Source organism: Blennius ocellaris (genome assembly GCF_963422515.1).
Source record: "Blennius ocellaris genome assembly, chromosome: 17".
In the NCBI taxonomy this organism is placed as follows: Eukaryota; Metazoa; Chordata; class Actinopteri; order Blenniiformes; family Blenniidae; genus Blennius; species Blennius ocellaris.
Window position 1 is genome coordinate 1,252,465 of NC_137666.1, and position 25,006 is coordinate 1,277,470.

General features: G+C 47.0%; 1 protein-coding gene across 1 annotated transcript in view; it reads right to left on the reverse strand.

Annotated features, from left to right (window-relative positions):
• Nucleotides 1-24,700, reverse strand: part of slc8a3 (solute carrier family 8 member 3) — a gene marked incomplete at its 3' end in the record, with an annotated part of 54,168 nt that extends 29,468 nt beyond the window's left edge. The window contains exons 1-2 of the mRNA XM_080512576.1: nt 24,624-24,700; nt 15,553-17,419 (exon numbers count right to left, since the gene is read on the reverse strand). Of these exons, the coding sequence (XP_080368702.1) occupies nt 15,553-17,333 (1,781 nt within the window). The 5' untranslated portion in view covers nt 17,334-17,419; nt 24,624-24,700. The remainder of the gene's footprint in view (nt 1-15,552; nt 17,420-24,623) is intronic.
• Between the last annotated feature and the right edge of the window lie 306 nt (nt 24,701-25,006).

The window sequence follows — 25,006 nt, forward strand, 5'->3', positions numbered from 1 at the left end:
AAAAAAATCCAAGAGAGGTGGCATGAAAATAGGCTTGGAGAGATAAAGCCGAGGAGCATAAGGCCCCCCCCCCTCGCCTCCCCCGCCTCCCTCGCCTCCCAGGACATGATAAGAGGCAGAGGAACATGAGACGAGGGGAACGGAGCGAGGGATGAAAGGGGAGATAGTGGAGGAGATTAGGCCGAGTGTTGTAAAGACGGGAAAAGGTCCGGCGGGGTTTGGCAGCGGAACCTCTTCGTCCCTCGTCGCGACGGCTCCGCCCGCCCCCGGACCCCCCCCGGAGGGGCAAACATGGCCGCCCTCGCTTGGCCAGGACCGACCCCTCCAAACCACCAGACCGGCTCCTGACAAGTCCCGACTTCTTTCTGGACATTTACTGATGGAGTATTAACTGAGAAAATCTAATCTTTTTTTTTGTTTTTGTTAATTCACTCTGACGCTAACTTTTTAGCTCAACTTTTTCATTTTCTTACCTTAAAAGCTAACATGACGATGGCGACCGATTTGCCTGTGACCTTTTAATTAAAGAGGCGTTTTTAGCACCGTAACGTGTGTGCGAGGAGTTATTTAAATCCTTTAATGACTGTCTTCAACAAGATATTTGATTCTTACCGCTGATGCGGCGCCACGCGGAGGGTTAGCATTTAGCTTCCCGCCGCAGTGTCGTCAGACTTAACGTAATAACTTCTGCAGACTATAGGTTACGTGGAAGTAGATCTTGTGGGGTCTGCTGCGTTTTTGCCTGAAACCGAAAAAGATAACAATGTTGAACTCGCCTCACCGCGGCTAGCTAGCTAGCCAGCTAGCGAGCAGCTGTTTTCATCTACATCTTGCATTTGACATGCGTTTAATTTCCCTTTTGAATGCAGCCATGTGGAGGTTCTTCTGGCCTTGTAGCACAAACTCATGGGGACTGGCGTTCGAGCGCACAACTTGTACGCGGATAAAATGCTAACAGAAGAATAATTGCGCGTACGACCCCAACAAGTAACACAAACATTTATTTGCGTCGGGGTCTCTATACAGGACTGCATGGTGATGTCGTAGAGTTTCATAGAGTTTCAAAATAAAAAATGTAGTTTTCAAGTCGGGCCACTAGGGGGTGCTATTTTGCGATGAACCCACACGTACATGAATCAGAGAACATGTTAGAAACATTAACAGCACAAACATTCGTATTGAGAGACGACCAAGTTGGATTGTTATTACGGTGACTGTCAAAATAAAAGCACCACGTCCCAGGAGATCATGTACCGGGGTTTTGTCCGCTCACACCGAGAAGTGCTGCGTTTTCACTCGTTAACCGTTCCTCAATATTAAACAATAAGAGCTTCAAACAATAAGAATAAAGGTGCAACGACACTGGTGACAAAAAAAACCCGACAATATTGCTGGTTTTTAGCACAAAGGTTGCCGATGGAAGAAAAACAAGACAACAAACTAACTTAGGAGTTTGTTTTTAAACGATAAACTTTCATTTAATTCTGTAAACAAGTGAATCAAGCTTGTCAAACGCTTCAATTCCGACACGAGACACAAGAGAGGAAAAGAGAAACTAAAAGCCAGAGACTACAGACGGCAGAAGAGACGTCCCAGAAGAGAAGAGAGTGAAAACAGAGGTGGCAAACAAATGACGAACGCATCAGAAGTCAAGACGGAGGAACAAACGGAGAGTTTATCTGTGAAGACCTGAAGACGTCTGCTCTCACCAAAGCGTCACAACGCAGACGCCTGATACCGAGGGCAGGCGGAGGGAGATAAAGCTGAAAAGCTTTTTTTTTTGTTTCGTGGAGGCTAAAAACACATTAAACGACGACAACAACAACAACAAAAAAAAACATAAATATAAACTCCACAGGTAAGACAGGAGAAAGAAAAGATCCCAGCCGGAATCATAAAGAGCAGCTCAGTCGGGGAGAGACGGAAACAAGACGGAAGTATAAAAAAAGAACAACCTCTGTAACAAGCGCAGCTCGCAGAACGTATTGATGAAAGATGAAGGGACAGAAAGAGCAAGAGACGAGGGTTTGGACGTGGTTCCGTCTGCTTCTGCACAGTTTTTGTGGGACGTGACCTTTAACCTTAACGTCTCTTCCTGTCAGAGCGCCGCCGCCGCCGTCGCCGCCGTCGCCGTCACCCTACTTCATTGTCATCGTTTGTATTGTGCCAGAAAACTCAGGTACCAGACAGCAGATCCGTTTCCGTTCGGGGGTGGAGGGATGAGGGGTGGGGTGGTGATGGGGGGTCGTGGGGGGTGGTGGGGGGATGGTGGCACAGAGGCGTCTAATACGTGGGGTTCGGGGATCGCACTCCTGCGGGGGAAGGGACGTCCAGACGGAGGGAGGAAGTGATACGAAATGAAGGGTTGCCTTGTTCTCTGCAAATCATCCGTCCGACCGGAGGACCCGTTACCGGAGGACCCGTTACCAGAGGACCCGTTACCAGAGGACCCATTACCGGAGGACCCGTTACCGGAGGACCCGTTACCAGAGGACACCGTTACCAGACGACCCCGTTACCAGAGGACACCGTTACCAGACGACCCCGTTACCAGAGGACACCGTTACCAGACAACCCCGTTACCGGAGGACCCGTTACCAGAGGACACCGTTACCAGACGACCCCGTTACCGCAGGACCCGTTACCGGAGGACCCTGTTACCGGAGGACCCGTTACCAGACGACCCCGTTACCGGAGGACCCCGTTACCGGAGGACCCGTTACCGGAGGACCCGTTACCGGAGGACCCGTTACCAGACGACCCCGTTACCGGAGGACCCCGTTACCGGAGGACCCGTTACCAGAGGACCCGTTACCGCAGGACCCGTTACCGGAGGACCCCGTTACCAGAGGACACCGTTACCAGACGACCCCGTTACCGCAGGACCCGTTACCGGAGGACCCCGTTACCAGAGGACACCGTTACCAGACGACCCCGTTACCGCAGGACCCGTTACCGGAGGACACCGTTACCAGAGGACCCCGTTACCACAGGACCCGTTACCGGAGGACCCCGTTACCGGAGGACCCTGTTACCAGACGACCCCGTTACCGCAGGACCCGTTACCGGAGGACACCGTTACCAGAGGACCCCGTTACCGCAGGACCCGTTACCGGAGGACCCCGTTACCGGAGGACCCTGTTACCGGAGGACCCTGTTACCGGAGGACCCCGTTACCGGAGGACCCGTTACCGGAGGACCCCGTTACCGGAGGACCCTGTTACCGGAGGACCCCGTTACCGGAGGACCCGTTACCGGAGGACCCGTTACCGGAGGACCCGTTACAGGATGACCCGCTACAGGATGACCCGTTCCCCGCCCGGCAACGACAGACAGACGACGACGCACAACAAAGTCAATCAGGCCGGCGATAAGGAAGCGACTGAACCGTGCAGCGGCTGTTTGCTTTCCTCCCTCGGCTTATTTACTCCTTTTTAATTGCCAAGCAGTTGGTCGGTGATTGAAGTTGCCTCATATGGGAAGTCCTGCGTTTTTTTTTGTTTGTTTGTTTGTTTCTAACGTTTTACCGAACAGAAACATCAAATAAAGTCGTATTACTGTGGATCTTCAGGCACTGAAACGTTGAGAAGGGTGGAGATTTCTTCTTCCTTCTACCAGCGTGTGTCTGGGCGCCTCAGGATCAGTAGCAGTTTGTTGATTTTGTCGGGTTTTTTTGGTCATTTTTCCTTTCTGTTTTTTGTACTTTGATTCCTTCCCTGTGGTTTAATTCAGGTTCAAACCCACCAGACCTGCCAGTCCTGCATTTGTTTTACATTGAAGTTAATCAAACAAATCTGTTCGATTAATTTGCATTCATGACTTTACTTTAACATCGTGTCATATTTAATCTCCGGAGCGTGGAAACATTATTTATTCCACAAGTTGGCATCACGATAACAATACATTAGCATATATGGTGCCATGGGAGGGGGGTTGGGATGCTGCCGGGCCCCCCCTAGGCGAGCCAAAGCACCCCCAAGAAATTTGATTTTTTTTTTTTCCAGTGGTTTATTTCGATTTTTTTTTTATATGTGAAGATTATAATTCGTTGCCTGGTTAATTAATAAATACACCAATAAAACGTGTTTTTTTTCATTAATTTTTTTAAATAAAAAGCCGTGTGATTCAGCCAATCGCTGAAGAGCATGCATTAACCTTTGAACTCTTACAACTTCAAGGGGCTATATTAACATGGACCAAACTCACAAACCATTATTTGAACTGTTCATATGATTAATTCAACAATATAACATACTCATATATGTTACCAATGCCAAACATTACCGAGTCACTTTTATGTTATAAAGGCACATTAATACAAATTATACTCCGAGATCTTGCTACTTCCCAGTTTTCATTAACCATCCTCAATATAATGTTAATTTGTGCTTATGTATCATTATTATTATTATTTTTTTTTTTAATTGAATTATGTGTGAAGTGTGATGTCTCACGGTGACTGATGATTATTGCCTATCTGGTGTTTGAGATTCGAACTCCTGGTTTGTTTTGTGTCGCATAATATTGTTTTAAAATAGCGGAGCGTTTACCGTTTGTGCGCATATTGTCATTAGCATTCCATGCTAGGACAATATGAGCTAATATTAGCTATCAGCATGCCATAGCAGCGTAGCATTGCAACTGTTTGAATTCCCGTATTTTTCTTTTTAAACGCCAGACTGACTTGAAATGCACTGTTCTTGTGTGTTTATGCATCTATAGACGCTCCATTCATCCCAGATGGATGAAAGGATGAAAGGATAAAAGGACGGACGATCCTGATCGCCTGATTTACTGCGTTCCTCTCGTACGACGAAGCACCTTGAACCGCCGCCTGTTTAATTCACTGGATTGACTCATAAAACCTACAGGCTGCTTTAGTTATTCTTCTCTCGCAAGGATTTTACTCCACGGTGGGATTTATCGGCGTCGCGAAACGATTCGCCCTCGGGAGCTGATGAACGCATGAATGAAAAGACAGCAACCGTTTCATCGTCAAGAGCAAAGCTAATTATCAGTAAGTGGTGTAAAGTTTGACAAGCACACTTATTATTATTATTATAGGTGTAAATGTAAACAGATGGAAGGTAAAAGTTTCTCACTTTGAGCTGAAATGATGTTTAAACAAAGGAGAGCAGGTTTTGTCTCGTCCAGATCAAATAACCAAAATATATATTTTTAGCAGGATGTGCAGCTTTTCAACCTAAATATAGGAAGCGAATAAAAGAAGCCTGGAAAAAGAGAAGAAAAAAATCCTGCTGGCTCTGCAAAGCAGGAAACACTGCCAGCCTGGTTTTTTTATAGTTTTGAAACACAAATCAAGCATTTTTTTTTTTTCTCGGAAAAAAACAGCTGATAGGAGATTGTTGAGGTCGCGTCTGCTTTTGCACCACGGAGGATGAAGAGGAGAGGAAGAGGAGTTTGGGGGGGGGGGGGGAGTGGGGGGGGGCAGAGAGGAAGCACTGATGCATTCTGGCGCATTTTCTGCTGCAGCATCGGGGGAATTTTAAGGGGAGACGAGTTTCCCCTCCGAAAAGGAAATCCCCTGAGCGTCCTGCAGAGCGTCTTGTCCTGCAGAGCATCCTGTCCTGCAGAGCGTCCTGTCCTGCAGAGGGTCTTGTCCTGCAGAGCGTCTTGTCCTGCAGAGCGTCCTGTCCTGCAGAGGGTCTTGTCTTGCAGAGCATCCTGTCCTGCAGTGTCCTGTCCTGCAGAGCATCTTGTCCTGCAGTGTCCTGTTCTGCAGAGCGTCTTGTCTTGCAGAGCGTCCTGTCCTGCAGAGCGTCTTGTCCTGCAGAGCGTCCTGTCCCACAGTGTCCTGCAGAGCGTCTTGTCCTGCAGAGTGTCCTGCAGCGCGTCTTGTCCTGCAGAGTGTCCTGCAGAGCGTCTTGTCTTGCAGAGCGTCTTGTTCTGCAGAGCGTCTTGTCCTGTAGAGCGTCCTGTCCCACAGTGTCCTGCAGTGTACTCTCCTGCAGAGCGTCTTGTCCCACAGAGTGTCCTGCAGAGCGTCTTGTCCAGCAGAGCGTCTTGTCCCACAGAGCGTCCTGCAGAGCATCCTGTCCTGCAGAGTTTTTTTTAATTTTTATTCCAAATCCAAAAACTGCACAGACGAGCGGAGTCCGCCTCTTGTCCACCATGTGGACGTCCCTAAACCCATCAGGGCTTCGTCCGTCCTCCCGTCTCTCAGGGTCACAGAGCGAGAGGACGAGGCTCTTCAGAGGCTGAAGCGTTTCACCGACCGACCGACTGACGGACAGGAGACAGACGAGGAAAGACGTTTCTGTGTCTCTATGTGGAGTAAAACTTTGGAACAAACTGGGAGAACGAATCAAACAACGTCAATCGATTGACAGATTTAAACTGTTACATAACCATCAGGTCTGGACACAATATAGAGACGGTGGGACTTCGATTTTATATAAATAGACTAACTTCTGTTACGCGTTTTTCGTTTTCTTACCATTGTTGGTATTTTCTTGATCATTTCTGGAATGTCTTGTTTATTCTATCGCTGTATGATTTATTCAATAATGTGTTTACATGATTGCCATTTTGGTTTTGAATCAATACTTGGTGACATTCATTATGTAAATTATTAATTGAAAATGGGGGATTTTAATCCATTTTTCTCTTCTTTTTCTTTTTTCAGGCAAAACTGGAGCTGCTTTCTTTCCTGTCCACATTTTTGTTAAATGTGAACTGGGGTTCTTTGTTGTTTGTTGTTGTTTGCCTGAAATAAATAAATAAATGTTAATTCGTTAATTAGAATAAACAAATACATTTTAAATTGTATTCATTTATTAGAATATACTAAATAAATAACTAAATAAATTCACTACAGGAATATTAACATCGGCCACTGATTGAAGGAAACTCAATTTTGATGACGGTATTTATTAAAATCAGTAAATCAGCATTTTGTTTAAATGGACATTTAATCTGTTGGGGAATAACAGAAGTATTATAGATCAGTCACTACTTAGACTGGGAAAACTAGTTGAGGCGAGTGTTTCACTACATCAGACCCCATTTTCACAAGGATGGATGGATGGATGGATGGATGGATGGATGGATGGATGGATTCGATCTACTGTGAAGCAAACTCTAATTATCATGTAAATCTTATGTTTAACCGATTAACAGTTGGAAAAACAAACAACTACCTCAGTTTCTCTTCACACTGTTGTCAAGAAATTCAGCAGCTCATTAATGTTTCATGACTTTACAAAACTACTAAATTACTTTTCATCCGTCGAGGATCGCGGATTACGTGCGAAATGCAAACAGTATAGTAAAAGTATTTTAATGCAGACGCAGTATAATAACTGAGTAAAGCCGCAGTTTGTTTGACGACTCGAAAGTGCAAATGTGTTCATGTTTACTCAGAGTTGTTCAATGAATCCTCGACTGACTGCATATTTAAACATGGGGGGGGGGGGAGATCAAAGAGAAACATAAAAACTAAAAGAAGCGATGGCACATCTGGAACGTTCCACTTTTAGGAAGCAAAAAAAAAAAACTGGACTAAAAGTTCCATCAATCAGCAGCAGAGGCGCTGCCGCGAAGAGGAACGAGAGGCAGATTATTGTTTTATGGAAAAGATACAAAGGAGTTCAAAGGAGTTTTGTATAAAAAAACAACAAAGAATTGGTGCGTTGGGCTCCACTGGAGCGTTCGCCGTGTTGGTCAGACACCCGGGACACGTTCAAATCACCTTCCTGCGATTTCCCACATCTGCAAACACGTCACGCACTTTCAGATGCTTTTCTATTATTGTTGCGGGGATGAAAAAAACAACAACAACAACAATAAGAGCGAGAGAACAAAAAGAGCTCAAAGCTCGTCTCCTGCACCTGAAGCCGGATCGACTTCTCGTCTTGATGTCGCGGCGCCGTGCGGCGAGGAAGATGGCGAGGAGCCGGACTGACCTTTATCAAAGTATGCAGATGAAAGGGGGGGGGGGGGGGGGGGGGGTGGGAGGGGGAGGGGGCGTCAACGCGAGGAAGAACCTGTATGGAGTTACACGACGCTGCAAACGAGGGAGAAACGCCTCCGGTCTGGACGTTAAAGAGGGAGGAAATAAAAACACTCTTATTTACGGTTCCCATCAATTTATCAGGAAAATTCTACAGAACCGAACACGTGAGACTTTTTCACGTCACAACGGTAAAGTAAAGGTGCGGCTGGGAAACGTACAAGAAAGAAACGAAACAAAGTGGAAAAACTTCTCAAGACGTTATGTTAAGTTAAGTTAAGTTAAGTTAAGTTAAGTTAAGTTCCAGGTAAGTAAAACTAACCGTGACCATCAGGACCAAACAACACAGTTTCTCCTGAACTACATCTTTACATCAGTCTTTCTTGGTGAATTTGTATTTATTTTATTTATTTATTTCACTCAAAATTAAATTCAATTAAATTTGTGAGAAATTCCAGTTCTCATGTTGAATGAAAGGAGCAGAAAGAAGGTCGACTGCTTCAATGTTTAACATTCTAAATACATACAGATTTTATTTTTTTTAAGTATTCTATGTGCAGTATACAGAAAACAAACAAAAAAAATATATACAAAACAAAAATTTCAGGATGAAACAACCTGGTCAAATGTTTGAACGTCCAACTGTTAAATGTTTCAGTGATTTTTGAACAACTTCCTGTTATATTTGTTGTAATAAAACAAAAGTCACAACTGTTTGATCCATAATGAGACAAAGACGACGTCAAAAAACTGATCAACATTGAAGGCTTCAAACACACACACACACACACACACACGCACACACGCACACACGCACACACGCACACAACATAACCAGAACATAAACCAAGAAAACATCGGTGTCCTGTGTGAACTACCATGTGGCGAAAATGTCTTTGTTAATAAATATAAACAAACATGCAGAATACCGAGAGAAAATATCCTACAGTATGTATACCTGGTATTTACTTGTTGTTTGCAACCATGCTTGTTATTTATACTGTATACTCTCGTATTATTGGCTCCCTTTTATACATTTATCGATCTTATGTTTTATCTTTGTCTTATTCCTAAACTTTACAACACAAGAGGTGTCTTTTAAATTCATTCTACACGTTTAATGGCAATAATTCTATTCTATCTATTTGGTGATTTCTATATTCAGGCTGAGTGACGATCAAACATTCCCGCTTTTCATTTCATCGTATTTTGTCCTTTTTAACCTCAGTCACTGCTGACATCCATCATGACCGGATCTCTGAAATCTCCCCACATTTAATTATTCCTATAATGAACCCCTCATGCCGTCGCCCCCCCCCCCGCAGAGCTCTCGGCCAATCAGAAGCCCCGGCTGAGCCTCCCGGTCACCTCACATGAAATGTTTTTCCCAGCAGGCAGTTCCTATTTACGGCGCCGGTCTGATGTGACCGAGGGCGTCGTCGGCGACTCACAAACTGGCCGGCACTAATTAAAGCAACGTATCTAGTGGCGCGGCGCGCTCGGGTTTCTGGCAGCGCGGGACGTGAACACGCAGAGCGCGCGTGTTTTACGTTGGCGAGAAAGAAAAAAAAAAGAAAAAAAAAGAAAAGGTATTGGAAGTTTGCCGGAAGGTTTTGGACGAGGCCCTGCAGTTCCACGTGTGGCCACTAGGAGTTACACTGTTTCAGCACACCAACGTATAGAACTGTGACAATCAGGCCCCGTTGGCATGACGACAAGTGAAAGAGTAAAACCTCTGCGGCGTTTTTAGAGTTCAACGACACTTTTATGAAAACGCCCCGTCTCCATGGAAACGGGAGGAAATCGCACTTTTTTTCCCCCCGAAAACACCCGTCACGTCACGTCGACTCACCGTTGTTAACGGCAACAATTTTCAGCGTTTCGTCCGTTTTTGTGTAAACGGAGGTCGTTTTCAAAATTTTTCAGAAACGAAAACACCAAAAAAACGATTTCGCGTAAAACTCTCATGTTAACGAGGCCTTAATGGCCGAATAGCTTCAACATATGACAATAGAAAACCTGCAGCAACGTATGACTGAACAGAAACGCCGGCGCTCTACCGAACGTAGCTCTAGTTCTTTTTGTATTTTTTTGTATTTTTTTTGTTTTTTCCAATCCAATCCCAGCAAGTAAGATATAATATAATCTTTCCTGTCGGAAACAAAGAAGGAATTTTATCGCTTCATGTTTTGAGAAATGTGTTTTTCTATGCCGACGACAATAAAGACTTCGAATCTTTATCAGATCACTTTGTACATAAAACCGTGAATTGACTTAATTGTACATTTTAAAAGCTTCAAGAATTAAGTGAGTAAATTTTAAATTTTAAATGATCCATTAGCATCAATTCAAAAAGTAGTAAAAAAAACTATTTAACCTTTCCTGTACTCTGTACTTCATTATCAGATTATCATAGGAACACACCTTTAACCTGAATATAACAATATAAATACTTTTATGCAAAATAAATATGAATCAAATCAGACTGGTTCAAGCTTGGACATCAAGTTTTACTCTGTATTCTGACTGTTTCACATATAAATGTACATTTCTGGACATATTTTGTTGTTCAGCTCAGATTTCCTTCCATTCCTCCTGCTGAGGAAATAATAATAATAAAATCTGCATTGTTCATTATTTATTAACCCGCGACGGTTTCACCTCCTGCAACACCGAATACTGAATAATACAAATATTCCTCAGCGTCGCCGCTGCAGGTAATAAATCAGCATCTGGAGGTGCGAGGTTATAAACTGGCTTTAATCTGAATTTTAAACTTTATTGTTACAAGAAGATTAACTCAACCTTAGAGTGCAATAATTATTTGACACCATGACACGAGTGCAAATATGTCATAAGCAGACAGAAGCTGAAAATGTCACATTTCAAGTATTAGTTCAATTAAACTATTCTACTTCGACCCACGTACGACTTTACACCTTTTAAAATCAGAACCATAAAAGTATCCCTATAGTTTCAATCAATATTCAAACCTTTTAATTTTCAATAATGTGGCCCTAATGTTTATTATCCAGCCGTGTGACCGATCGTTGAAATGTTCTGTATTTTATAACAACAACATCTTATGTATTTGTGAATATTTGGACGTGTGTGTGACAATTTTAACTCAATATTAACTGTGTACATGAAGGAAAACACGCCAGTTACCGAAGGAAACAAAGTGAAATTGCCACCCGAGCGGACGGTGGGACGGGGGGGACGGGGGGGCGTGTGGCGGGGGGACAGGGGGGGATGGGATCGCCGTAAGGTAAACCTCAGGGGTCTATTCCAGGGCGTCTGCAAAAGTGCAAAAGAAGCTGAGTGGTCAGCAGGATGAGGATCAGCGAGGACATGTGTCCTGTCAGTCACAACCCCCCCGGGGGGGCGGGGGGGGGGTATGTTCCTGCAGGGACAAGGGTGGATGATGCTTCTGCAGCAAGACGAGGAGGGAAATTTAAAAAAAACGAAATTAAAAAGCAGGGAGGGAAGATTTTTATATAAGAAAACATACGACAGGTTTACAAGCTGTTTGTTTGTGAATCCATCGGCGCCGAGTTAAACATGGAGCCTCCGGGGGACGGAGGTCCTCCACCTGCCACAAGCTTCTCTGGGTCAGAGGCGACATGAACACCCCCCCCACCTCCACCCCCCACCTCCACCCCCCTCCCACCACCACCTGAGATTAATTAAACATGATTCACGCCTGCATCCGTGTGGAATTTCTCATATTTTGATTGGAAACGGTTTCGTCGACATTTCAAGTAAAAAAAACATTTTTTTGTGTTTTCCTTTCGGAAAAGTTTGGCGATCTGGTGGCCAATGATTTTAAAAAGTAAAACATTTGCTGCTCCTACAGAATTTTATTCCGACTCGGCAGCTTCTCTTATTTTTCCCCCCATTCAGTCTGTTGTTGATTATTAGTGTTGTTCACACGTTTTGCTTGGTTGTCCTGTAGCTAAACTCGTTTAAACTCTACAATTTGTGTTTTTACTTCCCAGTGAAAGTTTTTTGAAACGGGAAAGTTTGACGTTATGAAAACTGTGTAGTTTGCCTGTTGGGCCATGAGGGGGTGCTGTTGCTTGTTTTTGTAATGAAATCACTCACACAGTTGCCGTAAACTGCGTTTCCACGGTTTCCAAGGAGACGGAGCGTTTTTGAAAAGTTCCACTCACAACACACGCAGTTTTTTGTTTTTTTTAAACTGAATTTTTTTAGTGGTTCCGAGAACCGAATCCCTTTAAAAATACAACAAAATTTTTTGCATTTTCATTTGAAAACGCTTTAGTTTGACATGAATTGTTTTAATGCACATTTTAAATTCAGACTTTATATGTAAAGTTTTGCGCAAGGAAGTCAAGAAATTCTTTATTTTGGTTCTTTAATGGAAAAACATTTGATGTAAAATCTTCTTTTAACTTGTCTGATGACGAGATTGACTGGATTCATGGATTTGGTGAGTCTCGGACTAGTAAATATGTGCAAAGCAGTATTCCTGTACTTTGTGGTACCGTTTGAAGTACAGATGTTTTCCTTGAAAATTTTTCACAAAATAAATAAAATTTAAAAAAATCGAATTCACAATAAAAGCCACGGCAGTTGCTAATGATCTACTTTATTTAAATAATAATAATGGTAAAAATAATAATAATAATAATAATAATAATGCTAATATTCCAGACAACCATTCCAGGAGAAGAAGCATCATTGTAATTACGCCTTCCGTGAATATTCCACACGTTCCTCCCTTTTGTTTTGTCTGGAAATGTCCTCATGAATCTTCCAGTGTTCCTGGATGAAGCCGTCACTTCCACCGCTCGTCTCCGTCTTTCTTTCTCGACGCACGCACAGTCTAATTCCTCACAATCCCAGAGTAATTATGGAAATTTTCTGGAGCGTCGTCGTCGGGGACGCCGCCAAACCGCCGGCCGCCGTTCCCGAACAAAAAGATCCCGAAGCCTCTGAAGGATTCATTGCTGAATAATGCAACGCGTGTGTTTTCAGTGCGTCACATCACATCCCACTAACTTTCTATTAACGCCATTAAGCAGCAGCGACGTCACATCCTCCTGTGTTTCCTCCGTACCAGTCACAATGCTTTCTACACGAATACACAAACATTAATGTACGTGACATTTATTCCACAGTCGACGCGCCAGACGCCATATTAATTCTTTCTACCTACAGGACGGGCCTCTTCTCTTCACTGTCAGCGGAAATGTCACCGTCTACGTTTCCCGGAGCCGCCGCATGAATTTAGTTATCGCAGGAAGGATCAAAGGCCGGCGTCCTCCGCCCTTTGAACTCCAACCTGACGACTCATCCGACGTGCGTCGTTTTAATTGAATCGGAAATCTGCTGGTCCCCGCTGCGAGTGGATCAAATACATAAAAGAAGGACACAATGTACTTGTACTGGAATCTGAATGAACATTAGATGAAGCGCATGAGGACGTTTTCATTTCAGGTCGTAATTATTAGGTTTAGTGAATTTATAGACATTTTTATTAACGTATAATTTGCATTACAGCAGAAGAAGTTTGGCACCAAGTACGGCACTATTTTACTATTTTACCACCATACTTATTTTATCAGTTCCCTGCATACGTGCATATTTGGTTGTATGTTTACAAAAACACAGCACTAATTGGTGGCCTGACGAAAACTTTACTATCCGACGCAAGTATTTTTGTATTTCAAGGACTCAATGCGACACGCTTCTAAAATGAAAATAAAAAAACAGTGTTGTTTCCTATAGTTGTCATAGGAACAAGGCCCTGAATTTAGTGTGTGGGGTAATACGGTAATTTTCTGAATATTGAGCGCACCTGGATTTAAAAAAGAAAGAAAAGAAAAGAACGAAGGTCGGAGTTACGCGACGCACCTGAACGCACCACCAAGCTCGTTGACCCGTAAAAATCCATAAAATAGTGGCGTGATTGTTTAAGCAGCAGGTTTTAAGTAATGTCATGTTTGTCCACCTGGTGGCAGTAGTGAGTCGTCGTCATTTAAAGTCAAAGTCGCACTTGATTTGATCATGTCGCAGAAAATAAAAACATCTCTAAAATACGACATTCGATTTATGATTTATGTCCCTCCAACATGGGTTCCAGGTGTTTTACTGAAACGTTGGTTAACTGAGAACAACCTGATGGCTTTTTTTTTTTTTTTTTTTTTTTGTTCCACGGATCACGGAGATTCGTCAATTTACAGAATGACGGATCGCTGCGAGAGCGGATCGATGCGCTAACAGTCCCTCGCAACATGACGGCGGCGGCCCGGTCGCCATTCCTCCACGCGTTGCTCTCCTCTCCTCTACCCAGCAGCCTTCGGGGTCCAACCCCTCCCCCCCTTTCCCCCCTAAAAAATAAAAGCATCTCTCACATAAATCAAGCAAAAAAAAGAAGAAGCCCCGAGAGCTCGCTGATCACTCTGACTCTCTTTCCCCCCCGACGCCGGTCTCCCGGGTTTCCTCCGCCCCTTTAGGAACCAACAGACCCTGCCAGTCAGATGGCTGGGAAAAGGGGGGAGGTGAGGGGGGGAGGGGGGGGGGGGTGTCACAAGCAAGCACGTCACTTCGATTCAGCGCCTGCAGACCACTGTGCAAGACGCAGGCCGTGTAATAAACAAATCAATATTCCTCAGCAGGTCCTGTTTTGTGTGCGGCGTCAGTCGATCTATAGCCCCGGATACCGTTCGTACTCCAGCGTAGTACGCCGCTGCGCCTGCAGCACCGCCAGACATGCCCACTCAGCTGAGAGAATATGTGTGGGTTCTTTCTTAGCGCGGAATCGCACACAGATGGCCCAAGCTGAACGGAGCGACGTCCACGTCGTCGCCCGTTACTCGCGGAGGCTTACGAGCGTCGCCTCGCCCACGCCGCCGCTCGGTACCAAGCTGGAGTCCCGCGGTCCTCCGCCCGACCCGAGGTCAGCCCTCTGACCTTTGTTTGCATCTGCTGTCGTTTCCGACCCTCCCGCTTCGCGCCGAGGCGAAGACGACGCAAAAAAAAAAATTAGATGGACGCGACGGAGCAAGAATCCGAGAGTTTGAAAAAACCAGAGCGGCGGGGGATTAGAGAGGCAAGGGGAGGGTTGCTTAAGGACTTCCTGTTTCCACGGCTGTGTGACGAATCCCAGAGTCGAATCCCTACTGCATGCGACACACACACACACACACTGCAATGACAGCAAAATCTCCTGACAGGGGAAACAAGGGGATATCGAGTTCCCGCCGTCTAATCATGTAAAGACAAAAGTGTGTAAAGTTCACAGAGTGATGTGTTGCCAACGGCAACTTTGCAAAGTACGCGAGGACGACAGCGTCTCTGCTGACTGACGAGGTTCGCTGCCGAGTCGCTTTAAAGGCTCGTGTCACATCTATACCGTTGTTTTGGAATTCCCAAGTTTGACGCCGTTAAGCTCGGCGGGAAACAGCAGCAACGCGCCGCACAAAGGAAATCCCTCGTTTCGTGACGTTCACTTTGAGGCCCGGCGGACGAAGAACTACACAAACAAACTGAAGCCGTCGAGAAAACGAGCGTGAGAGGAGGGAAGGAAAAAACAAACAAAACTGCAGCCTTACCAGGTCTCGTCGTTTTTGAACTCCAGTTCGCCGTAGGTGTCCTCGAAGTCCTCGCCGCCGCCCTTGGCCAGACCCTCCACGGTGCGATAAGGCACAATGACCGTCCCCCTCGCTCCAGAAGTCCTCAGCACCTTCACCTCCATGATGCGGATGCTCTCGCTGACGTGCACCGAGCCGCTCTCGAAGGTGAAGATGCCCGAGTGGTCGTCGTCCAGGATGGTCACCGTGGCGACGGTGGGGAACCCCAGCATGGCCTTCGGGTACGGGAGGCTGTTGGGGGACAGCACCTCGTCCTCCGTCTCCAGGACGCGCAGATTGTTGAGGCGCACGAAGAAGTGCTCGTCCTCCTCGAAGATGTCGTCGTCGATGATGCCGATGCTTATCTCCTTGACCACCTCTCCCGGCTTGAACACCACGGTGCCCTCGGTGAACTCGTAGTCGGCCCCGGCGTTGGCCGAGCCGTCCTCCGTCTTGTAATCCACGTAGATGGTCTTGTTGACGTCGCCGCCCTTCCTGGTGATGGTCAGGATGGCGGCGCCGCAGTTCTCCAGGCACTGGTAGACGGCGGGCTCGAAGGCGATCCGGGAGACGTACTCCTCCGGCTCCTCCACGTGCACCTCCTGCACGCTGGCGCTCCTCTTCGCCTGCTCCGCCACGTGCTTCTTCAGGATGTTGCCGGCGCCCGTCATCATGCGCGTGGCCTGGATGCGGTAGAAGGCGCGGCTCTTCTGCTGGTGCGACAGGGCGTAGTAGTTCGCCATCTCCACCAGCTGGTCCAGCTCCTTCTCCGGATGCTTCTGCTTCAGGTCCTTCAAGATGCGGATCATGTCTCGCCGGGACTCGTCCACCTCTTTGCTCTCGATCAGGCCCATCAGGTTGCTCGACGCGCCGCCGTCCATGAAGTGGGAGTTGACCATCTTGCCGTCCATCTCGATCCCCTTGGAGCGCTCGGCCTCCGTCTCGATGATCACGCCCCTGTGTTTGTCGGTGCGATACTTCTTGTGCATGAACTTGTAGAACAGCAGTCTTCTGTCCGCCACCCAGGCGAGGATGACGCATATGGGGAAGAAGGCCAGCGTGACCAAACCCTCCCAGACCTGGACCTCGTTCGGGGAGAACACCGCCAGGATCATGTAGAGCCAGATGTAGGCGAAGATGCTCCAGCCCGCCGTGACGAAGAAGACCCGGAGGTGCTTGACTTTGCGGACCTCTCCCTGGGGAATGACGGACACGCAGAGGCCGATGATGACGAACATGTTGAAGGCCGCGCTCCCGACAATGGTGGCGGGCCCAAGTTCGCCGGATTTGAACTCGTGTCCGCAGACCTCGATCACCGAGAGCAGGATCTCAGGGGCCGACGAGCCCAAGGCCATGAGGGTGAGGTTGGAGACCGTTTCGTTCCACACCCGGATGGTGGTCGTGGTCGTTTCCCCGTTGGGCCTCTTGATCACGATTTCTTTCTCTTGCGATGTGATGACCTCGATGGCCGCCATGAAGCGGTCGGCGATGATGGACACTCCGAGGAACATGTAGATCATCGCCACGAAATAGACGATGACCCGCGCGATCTTGTCGCCCATGGAGGGATCTTCGGGATACCAGATGGGCAGGATGATCCCCGTGTGGCACTTGGAGTTCCCCCGGCAGGTGGCGTTGCCGGGGCTGAGCGAGGGGCTCGGGGTGGTCCGGGCCTCGGCGCACAGGAAGGCCGCGGCCACAGACACCAACCCCAGCCAGAGGCAGGGCGACCACCCTGGCTTCACAGGCCTGGAGCCCTCCATGCACCCTTCTTCGTCTCAAGGGTCCTTACCACGCTGACGGCCCCTCTGGGATCCAGCACTGAGCTCTGCCTTGCTCCGCCCACCACCTAAACACAGAAACCAAGCAGAGTTAATAACCTTTAAATGAGATCAAACGTTTATTAAAAGACTCTGACAGCTGCCGCGATGTTGGACTCTTACTGGACAGATCAATGAGGAAAAAATGTGATTTTCCTCAGACCTTAAAACCGTTGCACTCAAACACTCCTCCTCCTTTGCTATCTATGAAAGAACATTTCCCCACGCTTACAAATTCATGAGCCTTTCTAGTCACTAAACTACTATGTGAGCAATTTTGATAACATTAGTTGAATAAAGAGGGGTGGGGAGGGGGGGTGGGGGGGTAGCCTGTGGGCTCATTTCCAATCTCGAAGCTTATTTTCAGTGAAGACGTGGAAACGTCCGCCCAGTAATGTGGGCTTCAGTGTGATTGTCGGAGATCTCGGGGGTAATACGGCTCTGAACTGCTCGCTCAGCAGGCGTGCAATGTTGCCAAACTAAGCACTGTCCAAAATGTTGCATTGGCAAAAAACAAATAAAACAAACAAAAAAAAACAAAAACACAGCAGACGGGAGGCGGGAGGCTGTCAAGAGGCAAACCGGGAACAAAGGGTACAGATGTCCCGTCCAAATTCCTTACACAGTCGACTCTGACCGCACACTGACGACTTCCACGAGAGAGCCACGTTACAATGACGCCGCCGAGCCGATTCACGAAAGCGTCGGGCATCGGGCCTCTTTGGCCGTCGCGGGTTCGAGCTTGACGGTACGTCTGAAGGAACCATCAACCCCCCCAGAACTTAGAACCACGTATCGGGTCGGGGCCTCGCCGCCTCCTGCACTGCACCTCCGGGAGCCTCGAGGCTCCCGAGCAGCTTAGTCTGAATTAAAATGATCTCTTCAGAGAAATACAGGCAGTGCGAGTTAATCATTCCTCCCTGAATCCACCCGAGTATTGCTTCTTCTTCTTTTTTCTCTCTCTCTTCTTTTTTTATTACCGACACCACTGCTAGCCTTTGTTTTCAGTCGAGCCGGATCCGGTTCTGCTCCGCCCACTTCAGGGGAGTCAAACGTGTTTTTGCGGGGGTCGATTTAAAAAGGCCGCCTCTATTTGGACGCGTGGATGTGAAAAGCGCATTTGATGAAAATGATGATGTCATGGCCCCGCCTCCTGTCACTTAACAATAACAACAACAATGGTGGATTTCTGCATGCTCTGCACTGCTTTTGGTGTATTTCTATGGCGCCCCCTACAGGCCTGGCATATCTACTACATCATTTTGAGTCATTAAAAAAAAAAAAATTTGAAAAAAGAATGACGGGAAGAAAACGTTGTTTTGGCTCGTGCGGACGTGTCTGCCATTCTGAAGAAATGTGTTTTTTTAAATCTTTACGTCTTCTTGTGTCGCGGTTTTGTTGAGGCAGAGCTGAATCTTGGAACACGTCTTTATTTCAGCGAACACAGAACTCGACTGGAACAGCCCACAAAAGCCCGGGCGCGGGAGAGCCCCAAACACCGCCCCCTTACCCATAAGCCTCTGGGTGAGAGGCCTGGATCCTAGCAAACGCCACAAAACATGTTTTAAGTTCAGGAGTCGCATTTAGTCCCAATTTCAGTTTGAGTGGAAAAACAGAACCACGATGACCTTGAAATTTAAGCTCCGCCCACACACCGATCAGCCATTTTTGTTTTTGCGGGGGTCGATTTAAAAAGGATCGCCTCTATTTGGACACGTGGATGTGAAAAGCGCATTTGATGAAAATGATGATGTCATGGCCCCGCCTCCTGTCACTTAACAACAACAACAACAACAACGGTGGATTTTTGCATACTCTGCACTGCTTTTGGTGTATTTCTATGGCGCCCCCTACAGGCCTGGCATATCTACTACATCATTTTGAGTCATTAAAAAAAAAAAAAAAAAGTGTCCGCCGCGATATCCCCGCCGTCACGGAGATGCTCGCTCAGCATTCGCCGGTGGCACTTCAAGGCACTCTGGATAAAAGCGCCCATTAAATGGCAGATGTTTTGCTGCGTGATGCAGATTTCCTCTTTGACTTAACTCTTACCGACTGCATCCGACCTGAAGGTTGTTTTATTATATAATATTCCCACATCCATCACGCAGGTGGAGCAACTGTCCGGCCTGGGAGGACCGACGGAAGCTTCAGTGCGAACGAGTCAAACGGGAGGGTGGCGTCTTTGAAGCATTCGCACCGATTTAAAAGCCAAACATTTCCTGCGTCAACTTAAAAAAAGCTGGCAAAAGTTTCCCGTCACGAAACCACTTAATCCATTCTGGAATAAATTATCCCTAATATTTCTAATTTAATGGTTCACAGGTACAAATGATCGTCTCGTCACGTGGCGGGATCACAACCCCAGTAACGCTGACGGACGCCGCCGTGCCGGATATTTCATGTCGGAGTGAAAAAGGGGGGGCGCGGGGTGGGGGAGGGGGGGGGAGAAACTGGGTTGACAGCAAACGGCAGCAAAAGCCGGAGACAAGGAGCTCGAATTTAACCGAATCAGCAAAGAGCCGATTCTGTGGACGGAGGCCAGATATGCAATCCCTGTGAGAACTGGCAGCGCTGAGCAAGAAGCAGAAACAACCGGGGAAATAATTGAGTGACAAAGTTGTGACTTAATGGAAGAAAAGCTGATTTTTTTTTCTTCTTTTTCTTCCCCCTAAATGAAGCTGCTTATTTACACGAGTCCACTTAAAGAAATGGGGGGGAAAACCGTGTTTATTCATATATTTGAGATTAGAAGCTGACGGGAGCAGAGACGAGGAGCTTCCTGTGGTCTGGAGCTAAATCTGCAGCGCTGACCATCATTTATTTTATTACAAGGTGGGGGTGGACAGATTATAGAGCATCTTCTACCTCTAACACCAGATTATAGAGCATCTTCTACCTCTAACACCAGATTATAGAGCATCTTCTTCCTCTAACATCAGATTATAGAGCATCGTCCTCCTCTAACACCAGATTATAGAGCATCCTCTTCCTCTAACACGAGATTATAGAGCATCTTCCTCCTCTAACACCAGATTGTAGAGCATCTTCCTCCTCTAACATCCAGATTATAGAGCATCTTCCTCCTCTAACATCCAGATTATAGAGCATCTTCCTCCTCTAACACCAGATTATAGAGCATCTTCCTCCTCTAGCATCAGATTATAGAGCATCTTCTCCCTCTAGCATCAGATTATAGAGCATCTTCCTCCTCTAACACCAGATTATAGAGCAGCTTCCTCCTCTAACATCCAGATTATAGAGCATCTTCCTCCTCTAACATCAGATTATAGAGCATCTTCCTCCTCTAACACCAGATTATAGAGCATCTTCCTCCTCTAGCATCAGATTATAGAGCATCTTCCTCCTCTAACATCAGATTATAGAGCATCGTCCTCCTCTAACACCAGATTATAGAGCATATTCCTCCTCTAACATCAGATTATAGAGCATCGTCCTCCTCTAACACCAGATTATAGAGCATCGTCCTCCTCTAACACCAGATTATAGAGCATCTTCCTTCTCTAACACCAGATTATAGAGCATCTTCCTCCAACTAACTAACTTTTCCTCTCCCGTGTCCCCCTGTAATCCAGTCCAGGTTATCGTCGCTCCTGAAAATGTCCCCGCTTGCTCGCCTCCCTCTTCTTTTATTTTTTTATTTCTTTATTTTATTGCAAGGTGGGGGTGGACGGAGGAGCTGCAATGAGGCGTCCAGGATTTAAAGTGTGGGGACGGCCTCTCGCCACGTTCCGGCCCGGGGATGAGAGCGATTAAATCAACGGTCGTTTAATTGTTGGATGATGTAGTGGAGGAGCAGCAGGTTAAATCCGAGGCGGCGCATCAGAATCTGCTCATAAAAGATCAGACCTTCCAAGTCGCTGCGTTTATAATCTGAGGTAACTTTGTTTACGTCCCACCTGGAGTCCAGCTGCTCTGTTTGCTCTTTAGAATAATCTGATGTCTGCTGAATGTCTTGATAAGACCTGCACTCATTTAACTTGTGTTGCCTTTAATTCACATTTCCTCCAAAATATATAGAGATTATAGAGCATCTTCCTCCTCTAACTTCAGATTATAGAGCATCTTCCCCCTCTAACATCAGATTATAGAGCATCTTCCTCCTTTAACTTCAGATTCTAGAGCATCTTTCTCCTCTAACATCAGATTATAGAGCATCTTCCTTCTAACATCAGATTATAGAGCATTTTTCTAACATCAGATTATAGAGCATCTTCCTCCTCTAACACCAGATTATAGAGCATCTTCCTCCTCTAACATGAGATTATCGAGCATCTTCCTCCTCTAACATGAGATTATTGAGCATCTTCCTCCTCTAACATCAGATTATAGAGCATCTTCCTCCTCTAACATCAGATTATAGAGCATCTTCCTTCTCTAACACCCAGATTATAGAGCATCTTCCTCCTGTAACATGAGATTATAGAGAATCTTCCTCCTTTAACATGAGATTATGGAGCATCTTCCTCCTCTAACACCCAGAGTATAGAGCATCTTCCTCCTCGAACACCAGATTATAGAGCATCTTCCTCCTCTACCACCAGATTATAGAGTATCTTCCTTCTGTAACATCGGATTATAGAGCATCTTCCACCTCTACCACCAGATTATAGAGCATCTTCCTCCAACCAACTAACTTCTCCTCTCCTGTGTCCTGTAATCCAGTCCAGGTTCCTGACGGTAAACAGTAAATGATAAATAATAAACGACGGATCTGAATAAGCATCTTTGCTTTGAAGCCCGAGGGAGACGCTCGTGGCTCCGGAGACGACGAAGGCAAAGTGATAAATAAATACATAAATAAATAAAACGCTGTTTATTCAGCCTGGAACAAACAGGAAGTAAAACAAGCCAAACAAGCCAAACAACCACGAATCCCGGAGCAGAGCGAGCGTTTAAAGCTGGAAGGCCTGGTGGGGAAACGACCTCCGACCTCCTGCCTCGTCCCAACAACAACATCCTGCACGCCAACCTCGCTTTCCGACCGTCAACAATAAAGTCCGGCGTCTCCCGGAGTCTTCGTGTAAAAGCATCGATCGGCGGGCTGAGGAGCCATTTGGGAGACACGTAATCCCGCCGGCAAAGTTCATTACAGTGATCACATTAAGACAAGTCCAGGTACGTGACCTCGCCGGCGTTATGGGTGTGAAATATTGATTTATTTATTTTTTTCCATCGCCGGGCAAATTACATAGCCGGGCGACGTTCCTGTCAAGAACCACGACCCCCCCCCCGCCGGTTTAGACAAAACAATCTGCATACTGATGAACGTTTGAAGGATTTGACTTTTGCATTAAACGCGGTGTTTAATGGAGACGCCCCGGAAAGTGCAGAGGGAGAGGAAGGGCTGAAGTTAACCCAGAAGACGAAGGGGGGAAAAAGAAAAGTGAGCCTCGACGTCAGGAAGTTCAAGGTGTGAAGTTCAGCGAGCGAAATCGTTTCTGTCGTCAGGAAAGACGACGTGACGGATGTTTATCAGGCTGAATGTCAGAAGGAACAGGAACCGTCGTGGCGAATCAATAAGTGTGGATTTATTTATTTATTTAGATAAAATGTGGATAAAAGATTGGAAACTGTGATTTGAGTCATTTGTCTCAACTTGGCTGAGGCTCAAACGAACAAGCTGATTATTTGACGTGTTTTAAAAAACGCTCAGTCAAACATGTTCAGTCAAAGTCGGGTTCAGATCGTGAAACGGTCCTGAGGTGTCAAACATGAGGCCTGTGGACCAGAAGAGGCCGAAATCACCAGAAACAACCAGAAAGTACATTATAGGAAAACATTGAGGGGTTTTTTGTTGTTTTTTTTTTAATAAATCGACCTTGTTTGCTATCAAACCAGCTTCAAAGCCACGCTGCTAAGGTGAGTTTATATTAAAAAAAACATAAATCAACCAACACTTTTATGGACTTTACAGTATTTATGCAGCAGAAGGTTCCATTAAAATTGTCTTTTATGTTTACACGTGGCTCCTGGACTGAAACGACGCTGCACGGTGTTAGTAGTATTCTTTCATTTACTCTGACGGGGTCTCATGTGTCGGTTGGATTAAAAAAAAAAATCAATAAAAGGGACTAATTCTTATCAATGTATCAGTGGTTTTGTTGTAAAACGCCACCAACTCTTCATCCTCTTAATTTCAAATCAACAGCGTGTCAGAGACCCCCCCTCGTAGGGCCCCTTACTAGATATCGCCGCGTCTAGAGATACTCAAAACTGCAGTGACATGAGGAGGGACCCCCCCTCGGGGGGCCCCCCCCCCGCTTGCCACTTGCTGCTGTGGAAACACTTGAAAGTTGAAGCGGTTGAAAAGGAGAAGAGATGAGAAACGCCCCTGATTCGACGATCCCACGACTCCAGAGCCAGATCAGTGGCCCGGGGGGGTGAAGTGTGTGTGTGTGGGGGGGGGGGGGGGGGGGTTCTCTGGCCCTCAGATCGTTTTCACTTTCCCTATTTCGGGAGGACGATCTGGTTCAAGGGGGCCATTTGAGATGCGCGTAAACACGGACTCAGCAGCCGGAGCGGCCGCGGAGCCTCAGCTGTCGCGGATTAATCACCCGCGTGGGGGGGGGGGGGGGCTCGGACCGGAGCCTACCTGAGGGGGGAATCCCTGCTGGAGCACGCACGCGCCCGGAGGCCCGCACGCATGCATGCACGCACGCACTGCAAACTCCAACCCAAAGTGCCCCCGTGTCCCGTTTCCTATTCCCGGCTGACCCCCCGGGGGGGCGGGGGGGGGGGGGGGGGGGGGGGGGGGCACCTGAGCCCCGAACCAGCTCCCAGGCCGACGGCGGAGAAACGCGCTCCGTCGGCGGGGGTGAGAAAATAAATGTAAAAAACCGGGAATCCAGGTGTTTCAGCCAATCAGGGGCGAGACGGGCTCGGCGGGGCCGGACCAACCGGGGATCCGGTACCCGCGTTGACGAGACGCCAATTATTGTAAATGGCTACACCCATTAAGACGGTATCACGAATCGCGGTGGATCGTTTTCTGCATATCTGTGACGAGGAGGAGGAGGAGGAGGGGGGAGGAGGGGAGGGGGGGGGGTAAACCGGGGGAGCAGATCCTCTGGAAGTGGTCCGGAGTGGTGGACCAGATCCATCCTTCACCCTCACGCACATACATCGTTACACGTTACACAAAAATAAATAAATAAATAAACAACGTGCGCTTGGTTCTCCGTGAATTTGCGTCACGCTTCAGCGGCTTACCTGGATTTTGTATTCGGGGAGTTTTTTGTTGTTGTTTTTTTTGTTTTTTTAATGTCAAGACTGCAAAAAAATACGGCTCCCGTCCCTCCTCCTCCTCCTCCCTCGCCTCCCACCCCCTTTTTTATTATTGTTTCTCCGGGCGGATGGACCAACAGTCTCGGAATCTCGTGGCCCGGGGCCGCCGCGTCGTCCTCCGGTCCGTATCGGCGCTCGTATCCCCCCCAAAAAACCCACCCCGGCCAGAGGTGGGTCGCCTCTCGTCCTCTCCTGCCTCTCCTGCCTCGGCGCCCTCCTCCACAGATCCTCCCGTCTGACGGATTGACCGGTCGCGGAGCTGTCAATGACGAGGGAGGAGGAGGGAGGGGAGGGAGGAAGAGGAGGAG